The sequence below is a fragment of the Coregonus clupeaformis genome, chromosome 25, assembly GCF_020615455.1.
Source record: "Coregonus clupeaformis isolate EN_2021a chromosome 25, ASM2061545v1, whole genome shotgun sequence".
NCBI classification, from domain to species: domain Eukaryota; kingdom Metazoa; phylum Chordata; class Actinopteri; order Salmoniformes; family Salmonidae; genus Coregonus; species Coregonus clupeaformis.
Genome location: NC_059216.1, coordinates 10,299,887 through 10,321,247, shown reverse-complemented (window position 1 = coordinate 10,321,247; position 21,361 = coordinate 10,299,887). Strand labels below are relative to the sequence as shown.

The following is a 21,361-nucleotide window of genomic DNA, read 5'->3' as shown; positions in this document are numbered from 1 at the left end:
CACCATAAATGCTGCACGACCAATATAGACGCCAGATTGACCATGCAGCGCCTTTTAGGATGTGACAATGAAAAGGCAGCAGACAGACCTAAACAGTATGTTTTAGCAGGGAAATTTGGTAGGGTGACCTGATTTGTAACTATGAAAATAATTTTGTCAAACAGACTGTGAATGGAAAATAGTAAGTTTGATTCTAGAGGGGGGACAATAAATAGAAAAATAATTTGGTTAGGGTGTAGGGGCATATTTATGTAATCTTGTCTTCAGGAGAATTGTATTATCTATTTACTTGATTTAGTCTGATCAGTGGAACAATTCTCATTCTTAACAATGGGCTAGAATATAGGGTAATTAGTGTGCTTGTCAACAAGAACACAACTGTTATTCCCTACACTTATTTTATTATTACACTTCTTCCCAATTTTACCACTGTAATCACATATTTGAAATCTGATATGACAATTTGTGTCTTTTAAAAATGAATAATATGAGGCTATGTATTATTGCAGCCATTCATGGACAGTTTTGAATAAATCATACAAATTAGCATTGGATATTAAATGCTACAGTAATCAAATCAAATGTTTGACATTTTAGTATTGTGCACATGCTAGGCAGAGATGTTAGGGGGACTCACAACTCCAACACATCATATTTTATCTATGTAGAGCAAGATGATGGCAAGGATCTTCAACTAGTAGGCACAAACCACCTGAATATTGATATTCATTATACAGTGCCTTCGGAAAGTATTTAGACCCCTTGACTTTTTCCACATTTTGTTACGTTACAGCCTTATTCTAAAATGGATTAAAAAATATAAAAAAAAGTCCTCAGCAATCTACACACAATACCCCATAATGACAAAGTGAAAACAGGTTTTTAGAAATGTTTGCAAATGTATTAAAAATAAAAAAACTGAAAATACCTTGTTTACATAGTGTAACCATAGTGTAACCTACAACATTCAATGTTTTTTGTAACTCATAATATTACTGACATTACTCTTACTATACCGATTATACAGTTATACAGTAGTAGGCTATAAACCCTTTGTGCTCACTTGATCTTACTTTCATTGATAGCAGCTCAGTAAGCTAAGAATAATCAATAAACCGAAACTGTCTCGTGCTAGACGGAATTTCAAAACCGAAGCTGTCTCGTGCGCGAGGGAATTTCCCGTCCACGTGTCTGTATACACTATTTGGAAGGCGGGATCAAAACAAACCCTCTGATTGGTTATGAGAACAAAATGCGGAACAGTTCTTAAAGGGCCATACACGATTCACGTTGTAAAACAATTACAAATGGCCTAAAGTACCGCTGTTTCTTTAAAACCACTTTAATTTAGCCTATTTTTCTGTGTTTACGCCCAGTGTTTGAGGGCGGAGTGAATTTGTAGCTGACGTCTGTGAAATGAAATCAGCTTGTTGCCATTTGTCTCACACAGAATGAAAGTTTCCGTGGAGTGATACGGAGTACGGACTAAATCCACTTGGGTTTATAGTGAACAGATACCATTTACATTTTTCTATACACGAAGGACTTATCTTGTGGTGAGTTCCGAGTCTTAATGTATCAAATAATATTGAACACTGTCATTCACCTGTTGTTTTTTACATTGTTGCTTTGTTTTGCTGGTCTGCATAGTTTGAAGGCCTGCCTGTGCTGTAAAATCTTGGACATTGTGTGTCATCATGGAGTCGCTACATTGTCTCTCACACCATCCGCGGTCTATAGCCGCTGGGTTAAAGTGAATTTACCGACCATTATGTGTCTATTTCTCACCGATATATGTCATTAGATGGATATTTCACTAACTTTTGACTTGTGAGTAGTTGTGGGGTGTTGTATTATGACAGAACAGTCGTAGCCAGCCATGTAGGCTGTTTAATTTTGCGCGCTTCGATCTCTGTAGAGCTACGGTCTGTCGGCACGGTGTCGGCATTTCCAGCTTCTCAATGGTTTACTTAAACTCTAAACAAGCAAGCAATTTGCCCAAATGGGAAAATAACACATCTATATTGTCGCCTATGTAATTCGTTCAATTTAGCTTATGAACGTGCATGGTTTATAAACAAATGAATAAGCAAGTGTAATAAGACAGCTATTACAGGTTGTTCCGAAATAATCAGAGGGCATTACGATAAAGAAGAGGATAAAGAATATCTGCGGCCGCACAATAAATGATGCAATAGCCTAGGCTTGACAGTTGAGAGAGACAGTTGTCATTTTCATATCTCACAGCTCATTGTCTCTGAGGCACTATGACCCATATACTGTCAGTTACCTGAATGGTTTTAGTGTCCTTTGCTCGACCCACCTGTCTTGACCACACTCCTTATCCATAACCTCACTTTCCCCAATAACTATATGCAGGGACAGATAAATAATGAGTTGTCACTGTCAGGTTTCCAAATAGTGGGTTTGTAGTGTGATGGGGTAGAGGATTATTACAGGGTGCTGCATATGTGTCTCTGTGAGTATGTACACTGTGAGTGTGTAGTGTCTTGTTTTGTGGTAGAGTGTCTTATTTGTGGTGTGTACATGACTGTGAGTATAAAGTTGAACTATGTGTTGTATATGACATTAGTGCTGTGCTCTAGAGGTGTATGGGTGAGAGTGTTGAGCTTAGCTGCTGTGAGTGTGTTGTCAGTATGTGTGAAGGTGATGTTTAGAGTTGTATTAAGTGATAATAGGCTATTTGTGAATCTGCAAACCCAATGCAGTAGGGGGAGCCACTGGCTGACACACACACTTAAAAGAGCAGACTTTGGTCTGTAGCAGAGAACTGAATGGTAGTCGTAAGAAAAACCACCAAAGTATTCCGACCTCTTCACTTTTTCCACACTTTGTTATGTTACAGCCTTATTCTAAAATTGATTAAATCATTGTTTTCCCTCATCAATCTACACACAATACCCCATAATGACAAAGTTGAAAACAGGTTTTTAGAAATGTTTTCACATTTATTACAGATAAAAAACAGAAATACCTTATTTACATAAGTATTCAGACCCTTTGCTATGAGACTTGAAATTTAGCTCAGTTACATCCTGTTTCCATTGATCATCCTTGAGATGTTTCTACAACTTGATTGCAGTCCACCTGTGGTAAATTCAATTGATTGGACATGATTTGGAAAGGCACACACCTGTCTATATAAGGTCCCACAGTTGACAGTGCATGTCAGAGCAAAAACCAAGCCATGAGGTCGAAGGAATTGTCCGTTGAGCTCCGAGACAGGATTGTGTCGAGGCACAGATCTGGGGAAGGGAACCAAAAAATGTCTGCAGCATTGAAGGTCCCCAAGAACACAGTGGCCTCCATCATTCTTAAATGGAAGAAGTTTGGAACCACCAAGACTCTTCCTAGAGCTGGCCGCCCGGCCAAACTGAGCAATCGGGGGAGAAGGGCCTTGGTCAGGGAGGAGACCAAGAACCCGATGGTCACTCTGACAGAGCTCCAGATTCCTCTGTGGAGATGGGAGAAGCTTCCAGAAGGACAACCATCTCTGCAGCATTCCACCAATCAGGCCTTTATGGTAGAGTGGCCAGATAGAAGCCACTCCTCAGTAAAAGGCACATGACATCCCGCTTGGAGTTTGCCAAAATGCACCTAAAGGACTCTCAGACCATGAGAAACAAGATTCTCTCGTCTAATGAAACCAAGATGGAACTCTTTGGCCTGAATGCCAAGCGTCACGTCTGGAGGAAACCTGGCACCATCCTTACGGTGAACCATGGTGGTGGCAGCATCGTGCTGTGGGGATGTTTTTCAACGGCAGGGACTGTGAGACTAGTCAGAATCGAGGGAAAGATGAACGGAGCAAAGTACAGAGAAATCCTTGATGAAAACCTGCTCCAGAGTGCTCAGGACCTCAGACTGGGACGAAGGTTCACCTTCCAACAGGATAATGACCCTAAGCACAGAGCCAAGACAATGCAGGAGTGGCTTCGGGACAAGTCTCTGAATGTCCTTGAGTGGCCCAGACAGAGTCCGGATTTGAACCCGATCGAACATCTCTGGAGAGACCTGAAAATAGCTGTGCAGCAACGCTCCCCATCCAACCTGACAGAGTTTGAGAGGATCTGCAGAGAAGAATGGGAGAAACTTCCCAAATACAGGTGTGCCAAGCTTGTAGCATCATACCCAAGTAGACTCAAGGCTGTAATCACTGCCAAAGGTGCTTCAACAAAGTACTGAGTAAAGGGTCTGAATACTTATGTACAGTGGGGGAAAAAAGTATTTAGTCAGCCACCAATTGTGCAAGTTCTCCCACTTAAAAAGATGAGAGAGGCCTGTAATTTTCATCATAGGTACACGTCAACTATGACAGACAAAATGAGATTTTTTTTCTCCAAAAAATCACATTGTAGGATTTTTAATGAATTTATTTGCAAATTATGGTGGAAAATAAGTATTTGGTCAATAACAAACGTTTCTCAATACTTTGTTATATACCCTTTGTTGGCAATGACACAGGTCAAACGTTTTCTGTAAGTCTTCACAAGGTTTTCACACACTGTTGCTGGTATTTTGGCCCATTCCTCCATGCAGATCTCCTCTAGAGCAGTGATGTTTTGGGGCTGTCGCTGGGCAACACGGACTTTCAACTCCCCTCCAAAGATTTTCTATGGGGTTGAGATCTGGAGACTGGCTAGGCCCTCCAGGACCTTGAAATGCTTCTTACGAAGCCACTCCTTCGTTGCCCGGGCGGTGTGTTTGGGATCATTGTCATGCTGAAAGACCCAGCCACGTTTCATCTTCAATGCCCTTGCTGATGGAAGAAGGTTTTCACTCAAAATCTCACGATACATGGCCCCATTCATTCTTTCCTTTACACGGATCAGTCGTCCTGGTCCCTTTGTAGAAAAAACAGCCCCAAAGCATGATGTTTCCACCCCCATGCTTCACAGTAGGTATGGTGTTCTTTGGATGCAACTCAGCATTCTTTGTCCTCCAAACACGACCGAGTTGAGTGTTTACCAAAAAGTTCTATTTTGGTTTCATCTGACCATATGACATTCTCCCAATCCTCTTCTGGATCATCCAAATGCACTCTAGCAAACTTCAGACGGGCCTGGACATGTACTGGCTTAAGCAAGGGGACACGTCTGGCACTGCAGGATTTGAGTCCCTGGCGGCGTAGTGTGTTACTGATGGTAGGCTTTGTTACTTTGGTCCCAGCTCTCTGCAGGTCATTCACTAGGTCCCCCGTGTGGTTCTGGGATTTTTGCTCACCGTTCTTGTGATCATTTTGACCCCACGGGGGTGAGATCTTGCGTGGAGCCCCAGATCGAGGGAGATTATCAGTGGTCTTGTATGTCTTCCATTTCCTAATAATTGCTCCCACAGTTGATTTCTTCAAACCAAGCTGCTTACCTATTGCAGATTCAGTCTTCCCAGCCTGGTGCAGGTCTACAATTTTGTTTCTGGTGTCCTTTGACAGCTCTTTGGTCTTGGCCATAGTGGAGTTCGAGTGTGACTGTTTGAGGTTGTGGACAGGTGTCTGTTATACTGATAACAAGTTCAAACAGGTGCCATTAATACAGGTAACGAGTGGAGGACAGAGGAGCCTCTTAAAGAAGAAGTTACAGGTCTGTGAGAGCCAGAAATCTTGCTTGTTTGTAGGTGACCAAATACTTATTTTCCACCATAATTTGCAAATAAATTCATAAAAAATCCTACAATGTGATTTTCTGGATTTATTTTTCTCAATTTGTCCGTCATAGTTGACGTGTACCTATGATGAAAATTACAGGCCTCTCATCTTTTTAAGTGGGAGAACTTGCACAATTGGTGGCTGACTAAATACTTTTTTTCCCCACTGTAAATGTGATATTTCCATTATTTATTTTTAATACATTTGTAAAAACATCTTAAAACCTGTTTTTGCTTTGTCATTATGTCGATTGATGAGGATTTTTTTTTTTTTACGTAAAACAAATGTGGAAAAAGTCTAGGGCTCTGAATACTTTCCGAATGCACTGTATTTTCTTGCAACTTCCATGTTCTTGTCTTGTGTTTGTCTAAACAAAGCACTAAGTTGTTTTCCTCATAGGGCTTATTGTGAATGCATACAGCGTGGCATAGCAAACCCCATTACACAGAATAATAGGCACTAAAGAGACTGAGGCAAATCTCTTTGGGTGAATAAATGAAAAGGTGTCCTCAGAAGCTAGCATGTTGACAAATCCAAGGAAAGAAGAGGAGAGTGACTCCGTGTCTCTTCCTCCAAGGCTGTCATTACCCATTTGCTGAAGACTCTCATTTGGAAGTGGTGTGTTAGTAGCCTAACCCTGCATTAAATGCTTGATGGAGAGTTCTGAAAGGGTTCACAAGGCTACTTACATTTCAGCAGTATTTTCATAACTTGTTTGACCCTCATATTGCTGAAGGTGTGATGCTGTGAATTAACCAAGCAGGGAGATTGTTGTCTGCTAAACTCTCATGGACAGACTACGTAAACATAAATGGTACTGTAGAGCTGTCATGATACAACGGGATGCGTGGAGCAGTATTAGTTCTGGTGCTTTGGCCAAATCACGCTTTCGCAGGTGTTAGCATCTTTTGAATTTTGGAAGGGGAAGGGATATTTGGCCGCTAGTCTAGTTTCCGATCTCTTCTCTTAACACATATGGACCCAGAACTAACTTTTTTGTTGTTGTTTTTTCCATCTTTTTACAACTCTCATTAACTATTTATTATGAGCAGGTCTCTAGAGACCAAGCTTCGGTTTTGCCATATAAGTCCATTAGTCAGATTTGCATGTCATTTGTTGTCTAGGCTACTCTCCATGTTGTATTCTCAAGCCTTTTGACTGTATGAGGGACCAAGCTGGCCACAGGTCTGCTGGGTTGAGATCGGAGAGAGATGGAGACTGCCTCTCGCTCAACCGTCTGCCAAACCACCCATTTAGGTACATTTAGCCAACAAGTCTCTTAACCACAGCCAATTGTGTGGTTTGATCACTGTGACGAGCTGAGCGATTTGTCTAAATCAGCACTGTGCTTCACGACCACAGACTGAGCAGATCTCTGCTAGTTTTCTGTTCCACATAGATATCCTCCACTGACTTGGCTCTGCTCTGTCTGGATCAGCCAGCGTGGGCTTTATTTATGGAAGGGTAGTTATTATGGATTAGAAAGGTTGTCTTTAATGATAATTATTGTTCTGACCAAATTACCAAGTACATTTACAAAATGGTAAATGTACTCTATGGTCCTGCCTGAGGTAATCTCATTAGTAAAGAAACAGACATGTTTAGAATCCACATTGATTTGAAGGTAAAGATCTCAATTTATCAAAACAGTAGTCAATGGAAGTCTTAGCAGAGCAATAGGCCCAACTCAATTTCTATCAATTTCTCTTTCTCTTCTCCCCCTAGGCAGGTCTTGGCAGATCGCCGCCGTATGGACGATGAGGAGGATGATGTGTTTGAGCCAGACTTCCACTGCTGGCGCACAGCCTTCAGGGAGATAAAGTACGAGGACAGGGGAACCCAGACACCCAGCCCTGTCCTGGCACTGCCCAATAGTATGGTGCCCTGCGGGGTGGCCCAGGAGCCCAGACCACTCTTCTACGGTACGGCCACACATACCATGTGAACACGCATACACACACAGTGTGAAGAATATGTAAGAGTGGAGCTCTGCTGTACTCAGCTCTTGGCGCCTTATAGTCCCAGCCACAGCAGCTTTTATGACCTGTGTGTAGTGTACCCAGCTGCTTTCCCATTCAGATGGCGCCATTAGGTGATTCAGACGTGACGACAGGCCATACCTGTATAACTGACCCTTTACTAGAACACCAGGGAGAGCTGTCTGTCAGTGATGCCCTCTCTGTCCTGTCACACTAGAGATAGCGCTGGTAATGGAAAAGATTACTGTATGTGAACTTTGGAGTTGTTAAGAGTTGCAGAGCATATGGCACTCTCAATGAACATTAAGATATTGACCTGACCAGTATCTATGGCTTTTTTCCCACAGGCAACGCAGGCTTTCGATTGCACTTCCCAGCGCAGTTTGAGCGTGTTGGAGACCAGGGGCCTCAGGGGGAGCGAGGGGGGATGGAGCGGCTCGAACAGCAGCCCCAGCAGCCAGCACGCAGCATAGAGGTCTACATTGGACAGAAACTCCAACTCATCGGAGACCAGTTCCTCCAACAACACCTTCAACTGGTGAGGATACCCACCGTGACTGACAGCATAGCACAGCTAAAGCCCACCAAACAGGCCTACTGTACTCAGAGGCCTGCTGAGAGAGAGAGAGAGAGCGAGAGAGAGAGAGAGACTGAGCAGCAGAAGTGGCTTCTTTAGGGGCATCCATTGTGGTCATGTCTCAGTGTCCCGTGTTTGTTTTGGCTAGTCAGTGAGCATGCATTAGCCCAGTGTTCTGACCTCTCGTTCTACCCCCCCAAGACGCAGCTTAAGCAGGGCAGCCTCTTCCCACACTCACCCCTTCCCTCCCGGCCTCAGCTTCCTGTTTATTTCTCTCTGCCTCTCTCCCCCCATTTCCTCCCTATGCTGCCACGGCGCCACAGGGGGCATTGAGGAGTCCACACCAAACACTGTACACTATGGTTGGGGTGACACTGCTAGTTACTGTGCTGGCTGCATTGAAGTGGTCAGACCTTTCTCTCTTGACATACTATAAGTTTGGTTGTATTGGTGGTAGAACCGTGGATCATTGAGAGTTTCTTTCTGCAGAGCACAAATGCACGTTTAGAGGAAAACGAAAACACTGAGAGTCAAAGACACACTCACACACACATAAACACACTCAACACACTCACACAGAGAAAAAGCTGAAGTGACCGGACTAGGTAAACATGTTGTACTTGCTACGATTGTGATATGTGGTTGTCTCACCCAGCTATCTTGAGATTAATGCACTAATTGTAAGTCGCTCTGGATAAGAGTGTTTGCTAAATAACTCAAATGCATAAACTAATGTTGTAACCCGAAGCTTGGCGCGTGAGCCCAGGGGAACAGCTGTGGTTAGGGAGTCTCCAGCCAGTCCTGCCCATCCGTCGCCCCACCACCCACAAGAGACGCCCAAATAAGAGGGCTGTGTGTCTGGAGGGGGGCCGGTAGGATGGGGGGGGGGGGGTGATAATCATGGCATGGAGGTTGCCCACTCACTTAATTCAAACCCAATCTATTGAGCCTAGGGGTTTGGAAGGGGCCTCATCTGACCAACTAAAGACAACCGTCTTGCATTTCCTTAAATTCTCTTTCATGAACTGCATGGACCTCTTGAGTCTTAAGCATGAAACACACCAAGAATCTCACTGCCGATAGACTGCTGATAGGTACTTATCACAGTGGGAGGCCGTTCCTTCTCTTGCTAGAACAAAAGCGGTACCTGCTGTGTGCCGACCCGGTAGCGACGAACCTGCCGTTTCTACTTGTAGAATCGCAATGCTCGTCAGTGGTCAATAACTTGACTTTGAGCCAATCAGAGAGCACTGCCGAGTTAGTGCAGTGTCCTTAGCTAGCTTTCTAGCTATGTTGTGCTAGCTACCGAATATGCTAACATTAGGTAGCTAGCAAAAAAAAGTGGCTATGGGCTGGCACTGGCAGTATGGGATTATGGAGAGTGAATTAAATAGTTTATTCGTCATCTTGCTAGGTAGTTATCTAGCTGTGGCCATTAGCGCAGCTAGCTAGTTAGATAGCTAGCTAGCTAGCTAACATTGGAATCTAAACCATAAATTAAGAAACACTCACAGACATGCATTTTCCAAAGAATGCTACTGCCACCTTCTGGTTTGGAGTATTTTAACACGGCTGAGTGGATGATGACTTCAAGGTCTTTGCTGTGTGAACACATAATAGATTGACTGCCAACACTCTGTTCAGAGGTGCTAAATACTGTCGGCAGGCAAACGTTTGACAATCCTACTGGTGTGTCTGAGCTTCGGAAAGTATTCAGACCCCTTGACTTTTTCCACATTTTGTTAGGTTACAGCCTTATTCTAAAATGTATTAAATTATTTATACATGTATCATCAATATACACACGATACCCCATAATGACAAAGCAAAAACAGGTTTTTATAATTTTTTGCTAATTTATTGAGAAGAAAAAACGTAACTATCACATTTACATAAGTATACAGACCCTTTACTCAGTACTTTGTTGAAGCACCTTTGGCAGCAATTACAGCCTTGAGTCTTCTTGGGTATGACGCTACAAGCTTGGCACACCTGTATTTGGGGAGTTTCTCCCATTCTTCTCTGCAAATCCTCTCAAGCTCTATCAGGTTGGATGGGGAGCGTCGCAGAACTGCTATTTTCAGGTCTCTCCAGAGATGTTCGATTGGGTTCAAGTCCGGGCTCTGGCTGGGCCACTCAAGGACATTCAGAGACTATCACTCCTGCGTTGTCTTGGCTTTGTGCTTAGGGTCATTGTCCTGTTGGAAGGTGATACTTCGCCCCAGTCTGAGGTCCTGAGCACTCTGAAGCAGGTTTGCATCAAGGATCTCCCTATACTTTGCTCCATTCATCTTTTTATTTTTTATATAACCTTTATTTAACTAGGCAAGTCAGTTAAGAAAAATTATTATTTACAATGACGGCCTACCCCGGCCGAATCCGGACGATGCTGGTCCAATTGTGCGCCGCCCTATGGGACTCCCAATCACGGCCAGATTGTGATACAACCTGGAATCGAACCAGGGTCTATAGTGACACCTCTAGCACTGAGATGCAGTGTCTTAGACTGCTGCACCACTCAAACCTGACTAGTCTCCCAGTCCCTGACGCTGGAAAACATCCCCACAGCATGATGCTGCGACCACCATGCTTCACCGTAGGGATGGTGCAAGGTTTCCACCAGACGTGACACTTGGCATTCAGGCCAAAGAGTTCAATCTTGGTTTCATTAGACCAGAGAATCTTGTTTCTCATGGTCTTAGAGTCCTTTAGGTGCATTTTGGCAAACACCAAGCGGGCTGTCATGTGCCTTTTACTGAGGAGTGGCTTCCGTCTGGCCACTCTACCATAAAGGCCTGATTGGTGGAGTGTTGCAGAGATGGTTGTCCTTCTGGAAGGTTCTCCCATCTCCACAGAGGAACTCTGGAGCTCTGTCAGAGTGACCATCAGGTTCTTGGTCACCTCCCTGACCAAGGCCCTTTTCCCCCGATTGCTCAGTTTGGCTGGGCGACCAGCTCTAGGAAGAGTCTTGGTGCTTCCAAACTTCTTCAATTTAAGAATGATGGAGGCCACTGTGTTCTTGGGGACCTTCAATGCTCCAGAATTGTTTTGGTACCCTTCCCCAGATCTGTGTCTCGACACAGTCCTGTCTCGGAGCTCTACAGACAATTCCTTCGACCTCATGGCTTGGTTTTTGCTCTGACATGCACTGTCAACTGTGGGACCTTATATAGACAGGTGTGTGCCTTTCTAAATCATGTCCAATTAATTGGATTTACCACAGGTGGACTCCAATCAAGTTGTAGAAACATCTCAAGGATGATCAATAGAAACAGGTTGCACCTGAGCTCAATTTCGGTCTGAATACTTTTATTTTTAATAAATTAGCAAGAATTTCTAAAAACCTGTTTTCACTTTGTTATTATGGGGTATTGTGTGTATATTGATGAGGATTATTTTAAATAAAATCCATTTTAGAATAAGCCTGTAACGTAACAAAATGTGGAAAAGTGAAAAGGTCTGAATACTTTCTGAATACACTGTAGGTATTCAAAGCTATATTTGGGCCCTGAAACCAGATTTCTGTAATCAGATTTGTGTAGCTGACTTCTTCTTTTGTGATGTTTTTTTAAAAATATTTTCTCCCACACTCATGCTGAGGTTATATTAATTCCACAGACTTGTGTACTGCAGCCACAGTGCACCATGACTCATCTTATGTGGCATGCAGGCGTTATTACATTAGGGCTGTGATACACTGACTGGCGCACAGCAGAACCTCAGCAGAGACAGGCCAGGAGATAAGGAAGCGTCTCTCTCTCTCTCTCGTTACTCACTGGGTAAACACAACAAGTGACAGTAGTTAGAGTGAGAACATTGTGATGTCATATCCTGAAGCTACAGAGCGATAGGGCACACACACTCACACACTGCTAACCTCAGCAATTAAGGAAAAATACAACTGCGTGAGGAATTGTTTTTTAAATTTCCGAAGCCCAGAATAGTGGATCTGGAATATTGACTTTGATGACCTATATACAGTGCCCTCCACAATTATTGGCACCCCTGTTTAAGATGTGGTCGAGGACTTCCAAAAATTCTCCTTTTTTTTTAAACAACATAGAACCCAAATGCAAAAAAAGAGAAAAATCCAACCTTTTATTTAAGTACATTACTTTGGTGTAATAAAAAAAAAATCACACATTTAGAAAAAAAAAAACTTGAAATCATGTGTCCCACAATTATTGGCACCCCTGATGTTAATACTTTGTACAACCCCCTTTTGCCAACAAGACAGCACTTAATCTCCTCCTATAACATTTCACAAGATTGGAGAACACAGAGAGTGGGATCTTTGACCATTCTTCTTTGCACAATCTTTCTAGATCATCCAGTGTCCTGGGTCCTCTCTTATGCACTCTCCTCTTTAGCTCGCCCCACAGGTTTTCGATTGGGTTGAGGTCTGGGGACTGAGATGGCCATGGGAGGACCTTGAGTTTGTGACTGCTGAACCATTTTTGTGTAGATTTTGCCACATGTTTTGGATCATTATCCTGCTGAAAGACCCAATGACGACCCATCTTCAGCTTTCTGGCAGAGGCCATCAGGTTTTTATTTTAAATGTCCTGGTAGGTCAAAGCATTCATAATGCCATGGACCCTAACAAGTCCCAGTGCCGCTTAGCAAACTCCAGACGTTTACGTTTGTGAGTGTTAGTGAGAAAAGGCTTCTTCCTTGCATGCCTCCCAAACAGCTTGTTGGCATGTAGAGAGCGTCTGATGGTTGTTTTGGAGACTTTGTGACCCCAAGATGCCACTCTTTGATGCAATTCTGTGACAGTGAGCTTAGGACTTTTTTTTTACTTCTCTTACCATCCTCCTCACTGTGCGTTGTGGCAAGATAAACTTGGGACCTCTTCCAGCCTTGTTTGTCACTGTTCCAGTTGTTTTAAACTTCTTAATGATTCCTCTGACTGTAGATACGGGCAAGTTAAGGCGAGTGGCTATTTTCTTGTAGCCATTGCCTGACTTATGAAGGTCGACACAAATCTGCCTTACTTGAATGGTGTGTTCTCTTGTCTTTGCCATGTTGACAAATGGGTAAGAGAATTAGGCCTCTGTGTCACGTCATATTTATACCCCAGGGAAACAGGAAGTCATGAATTACTAATTAAAAGTTCCTAGATACCCTGACCAACTTTAGCAACTACAGAAAAATATATTTTAAAAGAAATCAATTAAAATTTTCAGCGGAATTGTTAGGGGTGCCAATAATTGTGGGACACATGATTTCAAGTTTTTTTTTTTCTAAATGTGTGATTTTTTTTTTAACCACCAAAGTAATGTACTTAAATAAAAGGTTGGATTTTTCTCTTTTTTTGCATTTGGGTTCTATGTTGTTTAAAAAAAAAAGAGAATTTTTGGAAGTCCTCGACCACATCTTAAACAGGGGTGCCAATAATAGTGGAGGGCACTGTAGTAACCAACAGTTAGGTGTTATTTCAGTCCTTGAAGTTATTGATTACTCTCTTGTCATTCGAGTGGGCAGAATTACTGTTCTTGTCTGCAGAGCCTACTCAGCCCAGGGAGTTGTACAGGCCTGAGTCTCTGAGAGTTTCTCTCTGCCTTTCTGGCTGCTGTTGAGTGACACTTGGACAGACTAACCCAAATAGATTAGTGTGATTTGTATTCGTGATCTCAAGTTTAGCCCATGGCTGCTATTCCTAGCGCTGTGGTTTCATTGTGTATTTAAGTCTTCAGCAGTGAGGTAGGTACACTCATTCTCATTCATGTATGCACACAACCACACACGAATATGCTGTGTGCATGCATGTGTGTTCGTGCATGCATGCATGAGAATGAGTGTATGTGTGTGTGCGTGTGATCTCGTCTTTCAATGTTGTATTGTCTCTCTCTCCATCCCTCTATTTATCCCTCTTGTTGGATTATTGCAATTATGTAGTGCATCAGCAGGCTTTCAAACACAGTTTGACATTCATCTCTTTGATTGACTCATAAATGAAGAGACAGGGCATACTGTGTATTATGGCTCAACCCCCTTCCATTTCCATATCATCCTACCATCATGGACCATGGCAGGGGGAGGGCTTAAGGTGCTTAAGAGTATGAGGAGCATTGGTGCTGACAGATCAATTGCTCCTCAGTATGAGAAGGCTGGAGGGGACAGAGCAGAGGTCCCCAGAGCACAGAAGGACTGACATGACAGTAATGACAGTCACAATGACAGGAAGACTGCCACAGTCTGCACGGGGCGAGGAGCAGAGTTGGGTTACAATAGTGTGTTTTTCTAAAGACCCCAATGAGGGAGCTACAGGGCGGGCCCACACCTTGTCACCCTCTCTGAGCTGAGCTGAGCTGAGTGGAGGAACCAGAGTAGGAAAAAAGGTCACTGCTGCTGTCTTTACAGGACATTGTGGCTGTGAGAATGTACACGTTGATGTTATTAAGTGTGGTGGAAGCAGTGTTTGTTGATAAAATATATAATAGTCAGTTGTACAACTGAATGCATTCAACCGAAATGTGTCTTCCGCATTTAAGCCAACCCCTCTGAATAAGAGCGGTGCGCGGGGCTGCCTTAATCGACATGCACGTCATCGGCGCCCAGGGAGCAGTTGTTGCTGGGGTTAACTGCCTTGCTCAAGGGCAGAACGGCCGATTTTTCCACCTTGCCGGCTCAGGGATTCAAACCAGGCCTACATACAGCATTACTGACTGTCACAACTACCTATAATAGGCTTCACCCTCTGTCAGAGGTGGCCAGTTCAGGTGTAATCCAGACAGATGGATGAGCTTGGTTATGTGCTTTCTAGTTGTAATTACATCTAAAGAAAGAGTGTCTCAAGGCACGACTTTACTAAGTGCTGCTACCCCATGCTGTCTGCCATCTGCCGGTACAGTTAAAACCGGGATTAATCTGTGAAGAGCACACTTCTCCAGCGTGCCAGTGGCCATCGAAGGTGAGCATTTGCCCACTGAATTCAGTTACTACGCGGAACTGCAGTCTGGTCAAGACCCTGGTGAGGACGTGAGCATGCAGATGAGCATCCCTAAGAAGGTTCCTGACAGTTTGTGCAGAAATTCTGCGGTTGTGCAAACCCACAGTTTCATCAGCTGTCTGGGTGGCTGATCTCAGATGATCCCACAGGTGAAAAAGCCAGATGTGGAGGTCCTGGGCAGGCGTGGTTACAGATGGTCTGTGGTTGTGAGGCTGGTTGGACGTACTGCCAAATTCTCGGAAACGACTTCGGAGGCGGCTTATGGTAGAGAAATTAACATTCAATTATCTGGCAACAGCTCTGGTGGACATTCCTGCAGTCAGCATGCCAATTGCACACTCCCTCGAAACTCAAAGCATCTGTGGCATTGTGTTGTGTGACAAAACTGCACATTTTAGAGTGGCCTTTTATTGTCCCCAGCACGAGGTGCACCTGTGTAATGATCATGCCGTTTAATCAGCTTCTTGATATGCCACACCTGTCAAGTGGATGGATTACAGTGAGGGAAAAAAGTATTTGATCCCCTGCTGATTTTGTACGTTTGCCCACTGACAAAGAAATGATCAGTCTATAATTTTAATGGGAGGTTTATTTGAACAGTGAGAGACAGAATAACAACAACAAAATCCAGAAAAACGCATGTCAAAAATGTTATAAATTGATTTGCATTTTAATGAGGGAAATAAGTATTTGACCCCTCTACAAAAAATGACATAGCACTTGGTGGCAAAACCCTTGTTGGCAATCACAGAGGTCAGACGTTTCTTGTAGTTGGCCACCAGGTTTGCACACATCTCAGGAGGGATTTTGTCCCACTCCTCTTTGCAGATCTTCTCCAAGTCATTAAGGTTTCGAGGCTGACGTTTGGCAACTCGAACCTTCAGCTCCCTCCACAGATTTTCTATGGGATTAAGGTCTGGAGACTGGCTAGGCCACTCCAGGACCTTAATGTGCTTCTTCTTGAGCCACTCCTTTGTTGCCTTGGCTGTGTGTTTTGGGTCATTGTCATGCTGGAATACCCATCCACTAGCCATTTTCAATGCCCTGGCTGAGGGAAGGATGTTCTCACCCAAGATTTGACGGTACATGGCCCCATCCATCGTCCCTTTGATGCGGTGAAGTTGTCCTGTCCCCTTAGCAGAAAAACTCCCCCAATGTTTCCACCTCCATGTTTGACGGTGGGGATGGTGTTCTTGGGGTCATAGGCAGCATTCCTCCTCCTCCAAACACGGCGAGTTGAGCTCGATTTTGGTCTCATCTGACCACAACACTTTCACCCAGTTCTCCTCTGAATCATTCAGATGTTCATTGGGAAACTTCAGACGGGCTTGTATATGTGCTTTCTTGAGCAGGGGGACCTTGCGGGCGCTGCAGGATTTCAGTCCTTCACGGCGTAGTGTGTTACCAATTGTTTTCTTGGTGACTATGGTCCCAGCTGCCTTGAGATCATTGACAAGATCCTCCCGTGTAGTTCTGGGCTGATTCCTCACCGTTCTCATGATCATTGCAACTCCACGAGGTGAGATCTTGCATGGAGCCCCAGGCAGAGGGAGATTGACAGTTCTTTTGTGTTTCTTCCATTTTGCGAATAATCGCACCAACTGTTGTCACCTTCTCACCAAGCTGCTTGGCGATGGTCTTGTAGCCCATTCCAGCCTTGTGTAGGTCTACAATCTTGTCCCTGACATCCTTGGAGAGCTCTTTGGTCTTGGCCATGGTGGAGAGTTTGGAATCTGATTGATTGATTTCTTCTGTGGACAGGTGTCTTTTATACAGGTAACAAACTGAGATTAGGAGCACTCCCGTTAAGAGTTTGCTCCTAATCTCAGCTCGTTACCTGTATAAAAGACACCTGGGAGCCAGAAATCTTTCTGATTGAGAGGGGGTCAAATACTTATTTCCCTCATTAAAATGCGAATCAATTTATAACATTTTTGACATGCGTTTTTCTGGATTTTTTTGTTGTTATTCTGGCTCTCACTGTTCAAATAAACCTACCATTAAAATTATAGACTGATCATTTCTTTGTCAGTGGGCAAACTTACAAAATCAGCAGGGGATCAAATACTTTTTTCCCTCACTGTATCTTGGCAAAGGAGAAATGCTCACTAACAGGGATGTAAACAAATTTGTGCACAAAATTTGAGAGAAATAAGCTTTTTGTGCATATGGAACATTTCTGGGATCTTTTACTTCAGCTCATGAAACATGGGTCCAACACTTTACATGTTGCGTTTATATTTTTGTTCTGTATAGTTCAATTTGTGCTCTGGATAATGTATATTTATGAAGCAGACTTCAGCGTTATTATGCAATTATCAAAATATCCCCAGGTTAACTTTAGATAAACGCTACATCACAAAACTAGCACTATCAAGATTCCCAGTAGTCCCTCAAATAGCCGATGGCTATAACTTAATTTATTTATTCCTTTTCTACTTTTTACAAAAACGTGTGTGGAGCGTGCATGAGCCGGTTTGAACCTGGCACCAGCTTATGCAACGCTCTGCAATGTTCACCTCAATGTACGAGGGGTAGTGAAAACCTGGATCTTATCACAATGCAGAGTGCAGGCTAGTTGTAAACAGGTTGATTTCTGGGCTTGGACACAGATGCTGCCTCAGCTGTCATGTTAAGACAGTACAAGTCAACTCAGCAGTCACGCTTTGGTTAAATTGGTTTACAATTGAAGAGAATGTTGCCTGACACTGGCAATGTGCTAACAATGTATTGTCAAAGCTTATTATTCAGCCTATTGTTGCTCTTTGTTAATGAATGGCATGTATCTGAAAATAGCCAGGGTGTTATCAGGTCCAGTAGTGTCTGTGTTTCATCTGTGGAGCTAAGCTCAGCTCTCATACTGAGATGTGTTCCTTTGGATCTCCACCCCTCTTCGAGTGCTCTCTAATCGTATATAGTGCAATTATCTTATCTCCTCCTCTATGGCAGAGATAGCATTATCCTCCTAATCACACACCATCCAGTTGGCCCTCCAACCAGAGAGGGAGAGGGAGGCTGCTCCTGATGTGCTGTTGGATTCTGCTTTCATAGACTTGCTGTGCAATGAATGTGTCTGTGGCATGGGGTGGTAGTTAGTGTTACATTCGCTGTATAGGGTTCTCAATCCTGCACACAAAGAAACAGTGTTAATAAGTAGTGCTGGGGACACACTCAGACTGTTGTGAAAATATTAGCGCTGTTCCGGTGTCAGGTTTTGACCTATCCCTCCTCAATTCACCATGTTGATCCCTCTCAATCACAATCACCACACATCACACACCAACACACATCCACAGCTCCAACTGAATACCCTGGTAAATGAATGATGATATATTTTGTCATTGACTATGCCAGTTCCCTGTCCACATCCTGGTCTGACTCGGTTGTTTTTCTCCCTTGTTTTGTTGCAGTATCACCGAAACCAAAGGAACATGAGGCCCTTGTGGAGGCGCCTGGCCTCGGCTCTGCTCACCCTGCTGTTTGAGCAGGAGGCCGTCGCTGGAGGGGGGAGAGCAGGGTGGAGGTGATGGAGTGGACCAGCCCAGACTACCCCTCTCCCACAGGGACTCATAATGGCACTGTCAAATCTAACACGGGTCTGTTGGGATAAATAAAAAAAGAGAAAAGGTCCCCGCGGGACGGAGACAACCATTTTTTACGAGGTCGTTTTTTTCCAAGAAGATGCCATGTTGTTTCACGAGATTCCTCTACTGGACGATGTCCTTATTTTGGTAATTGTTTGATGAAGTATTTTGTACAGTACATTATTCCTGTTGAATTTGTTTGCACTTCCGTATGTGTACATCTTGAATAGCCTTTATGGTCCCGGAAATGCCTTATCAATGTCTTCTGCCACAACCCAATGACTGTTGACAAGAACCAAGCAGAAGAAAGAAAGAGATGGAGGGATCTGAAGAAGGGAAAGAAGAGTGGTTCATGGGGTTTTCTTTTCTGAAGTTTCCAGGAAATAATTGGTCAAACTTGATAATTTACTAATTTCCAAAGATGCGGTCTCTCAGAACAAAGCATTTTGCACCTCAACTTTCTCCTCAATGGGGTTGTGTATACTGTTATAGTACTGTCCTATTACATGTTGATTATTCTTTGCTCTTCCAGTCACTTTCATTGTATTGATTTCAATAATTGTTGTTTTTCCCAGTGTCACCAAAAGTAATAAGAACAAAATGGTGAAGCACTCAGTGGCTTACGATGTGGTAAGTGCCACTTTGTGGTTTGAAGGTAGATACAGTACATAGCCGCGGGAAGCAGCACCCTCAGCACCCCTACTTATTTTTTTCTCACAAAATTTGTGAACTAGGCCTTTATTACTGCTGTATTAGCAGAGAAAAATACTCCTTAGCACCACCCCCCCACCCCCCTTCAACAGCACTCCCAACCCAAAACATCTTCCTGCAGCCATGATACAAAATACAACTTCCAAAGCAAAAGTGGATCCCACGAGTTACTCAGAGAGAACACCAGATTTTCAATCATAGTTTATTTCAGATTTATCTTTGACTAATTTCATAAGTCCCCAAACTGGACCCCGGCCATTGTAAGAGAGAGTGTGCTGATCATTTCCGTGTCTTAAGACTACCAGGCCCTTCAAGTGGAGCTATGGATCCACACTGTTTGCACTATAGTACATCAGTCAGGAGTAGATTAGGTTACAAAGCCAACCTCTGTCATTTTATGAAGGTTTTTAACTGTATCTGATTTTTTATAGTAACATTACAATGTTTTCATTCACATGACCAAGACATATCATCCCAGGACGTGACTGAATATGGACTGTTATTATTAGAATAAAACATCTGAGGTACTAGTGATGCTGGTTAACTGAATGCCTCATTGAAATTCCAGTGTTTTTTAGCCCTCTAATCGATGTGCTTTCTAACCCAGAGTCAGAGATGCACTTGTATTCTGGACACCAAAACAAACATGTGAAACAACAGCATCTTCTTCCCTCTCAGGATTCTTGCATGGGCTTTTATACTTCTTTTTTTGTTTGTTTTACCTGTGGGGTGATCTTGTGTTAGTTCTTTGTCCTCAGATCCTGTGGTGTAACTTTTTAATAGAAATCACCCACTGCTAATCCAATTGATAAGAGAACGTGTCTGAGATTAGAAAGTAACTGGTAGTGTGCAAGACTGTAATTACTGTTGAAATATGAATCTGTTTGAAGACACTGATGTATTGTTGAAGATGCTGTTTGTTGTACATTTTATTGCCTTTTTACTTCACTTTTTGTCCATTTTGAAGGAGCAGTATACATCATGAGGCTGTAATTTCAGACACAACTTTTGGTAATTTGGTCCTACAGTCATCTTCTGTGTCATCTTTTGTCTGTATAATCAGTACTTTCTTTCAACCCTTCATTTAGAATGCTGGAGAGACAGGTAACTGCGAAAATAAAGGAAACACCCATATAAAGTGTCTTCATAGAGTGGCGTTGGGCCACCATGAGCCAGAACAGCTTCAATGCACCTTGGCATAGATTCTACAAGTGCCTGGAACTCTATTGGATGGATTCGACACAATTCTTCCACGAGAATTCCATAATTTGGTGTTTTGTTGTTGGTGGTGGAAAACGCTGTCTCAGGTGCCGCTCCAGAATCTCCCATAAGTGTTCAATTGGGTTGAGATCTGGTGACTGAGACAGCCATGGCATATGGTTTACAGCGTTTTCATGCTCATCAAACTATTCAATGACCACTCGTGCCCTGTGGATGGGAACATTGTCATCCTATGGGGGCATAGCCATGGTAGCCAAAAGAATGGCCTGTCCAACATTTCTATACATGACCCTAAGCATGATGGGATGTTAATTGCTTAATTAACGCAGGAACCACACCTGTGTGGAAGCACCTGCTTTCAATATACTTTGTATCCCTCATTTACTCAAGTGGTTCCATTATTTTGGCAGTTACCTGTATGTTTCAGGGCCAGGGAAAATACAATACTCTTAGTAACAGTTTCCCATGTAGAGTAGGACGACAAAGGAATGGAGTGGTTCAGTCCCATTCTGTTTTCTGCATCAGTTGAAATACATTAGATACATAACCATAGATACAAAGGTATACTTTAGATAGACTGGTCAGATAATGACGCTTGCTCTGACTCTGTTGAGGCAGGGACAAATTCAGAAGCATGTGGGGCAGTGAGAGATGAGCTGAAAGTTGTTG

General features: G+C 43.3%; 1 protein-coding gene across 1 annotated transcript; it reads left to right on the top strand.

The window, feature by feature from the left end:
- The first annotated feature begins 1,422 nt into the window (after positions 1–1,422).
- LOC121539242 (bcl-2-modifying factor-like) lies at positions 1,423–20,805 on the top strand. Its single transcript, XM_041847585.2, has 4 exons — positions 1,423–1,556; positions 7,391–7,587; positions 7,992–8,182; positions 18,587–20,805. Exons 2-4 carry the CDS (start codon positions 7,416–7,418, stop codon positions 18,701–18,703), a joined length of 480 nt encoding a protein of 159 aa, XP_041703519.1. The 5' UTR covers positions 1,423–1,556; positions 7,391–7,415; the 3' UTR covers positions 18,704–20,805.
- The last annotated feature ends 556 nt before the right edge of the window (positions 20,806–21,361 follow it).

What these genes read in the sequence shown, in the direction of transcription:
- LOC121539242 (XM_041847585.2), top strand. Translation starts at nt 7,416, where the DNA reads ATGGACGATGAGGAGGATGATGTGTTTGAGCCAGACTTCCACTGCTGG. An exon ending in GCCCAGACCACTCTTCTACG is followed by an intron (nt 7,588 to 7,991) that starts GTACGGCCACAC and finishes TTTTTCCCACAG; the next exon opens with GCAACGCAGGCTTTCGATTG. An exon ending in TCCAACAACACCTTCAACTG is followed by an intron (nt 8,183 to 18,586) that starts GTGAGGATACCC and finishes GTTTTGTTGCAG; the next exon opens with TATCACCGAAACCAAAGGAA.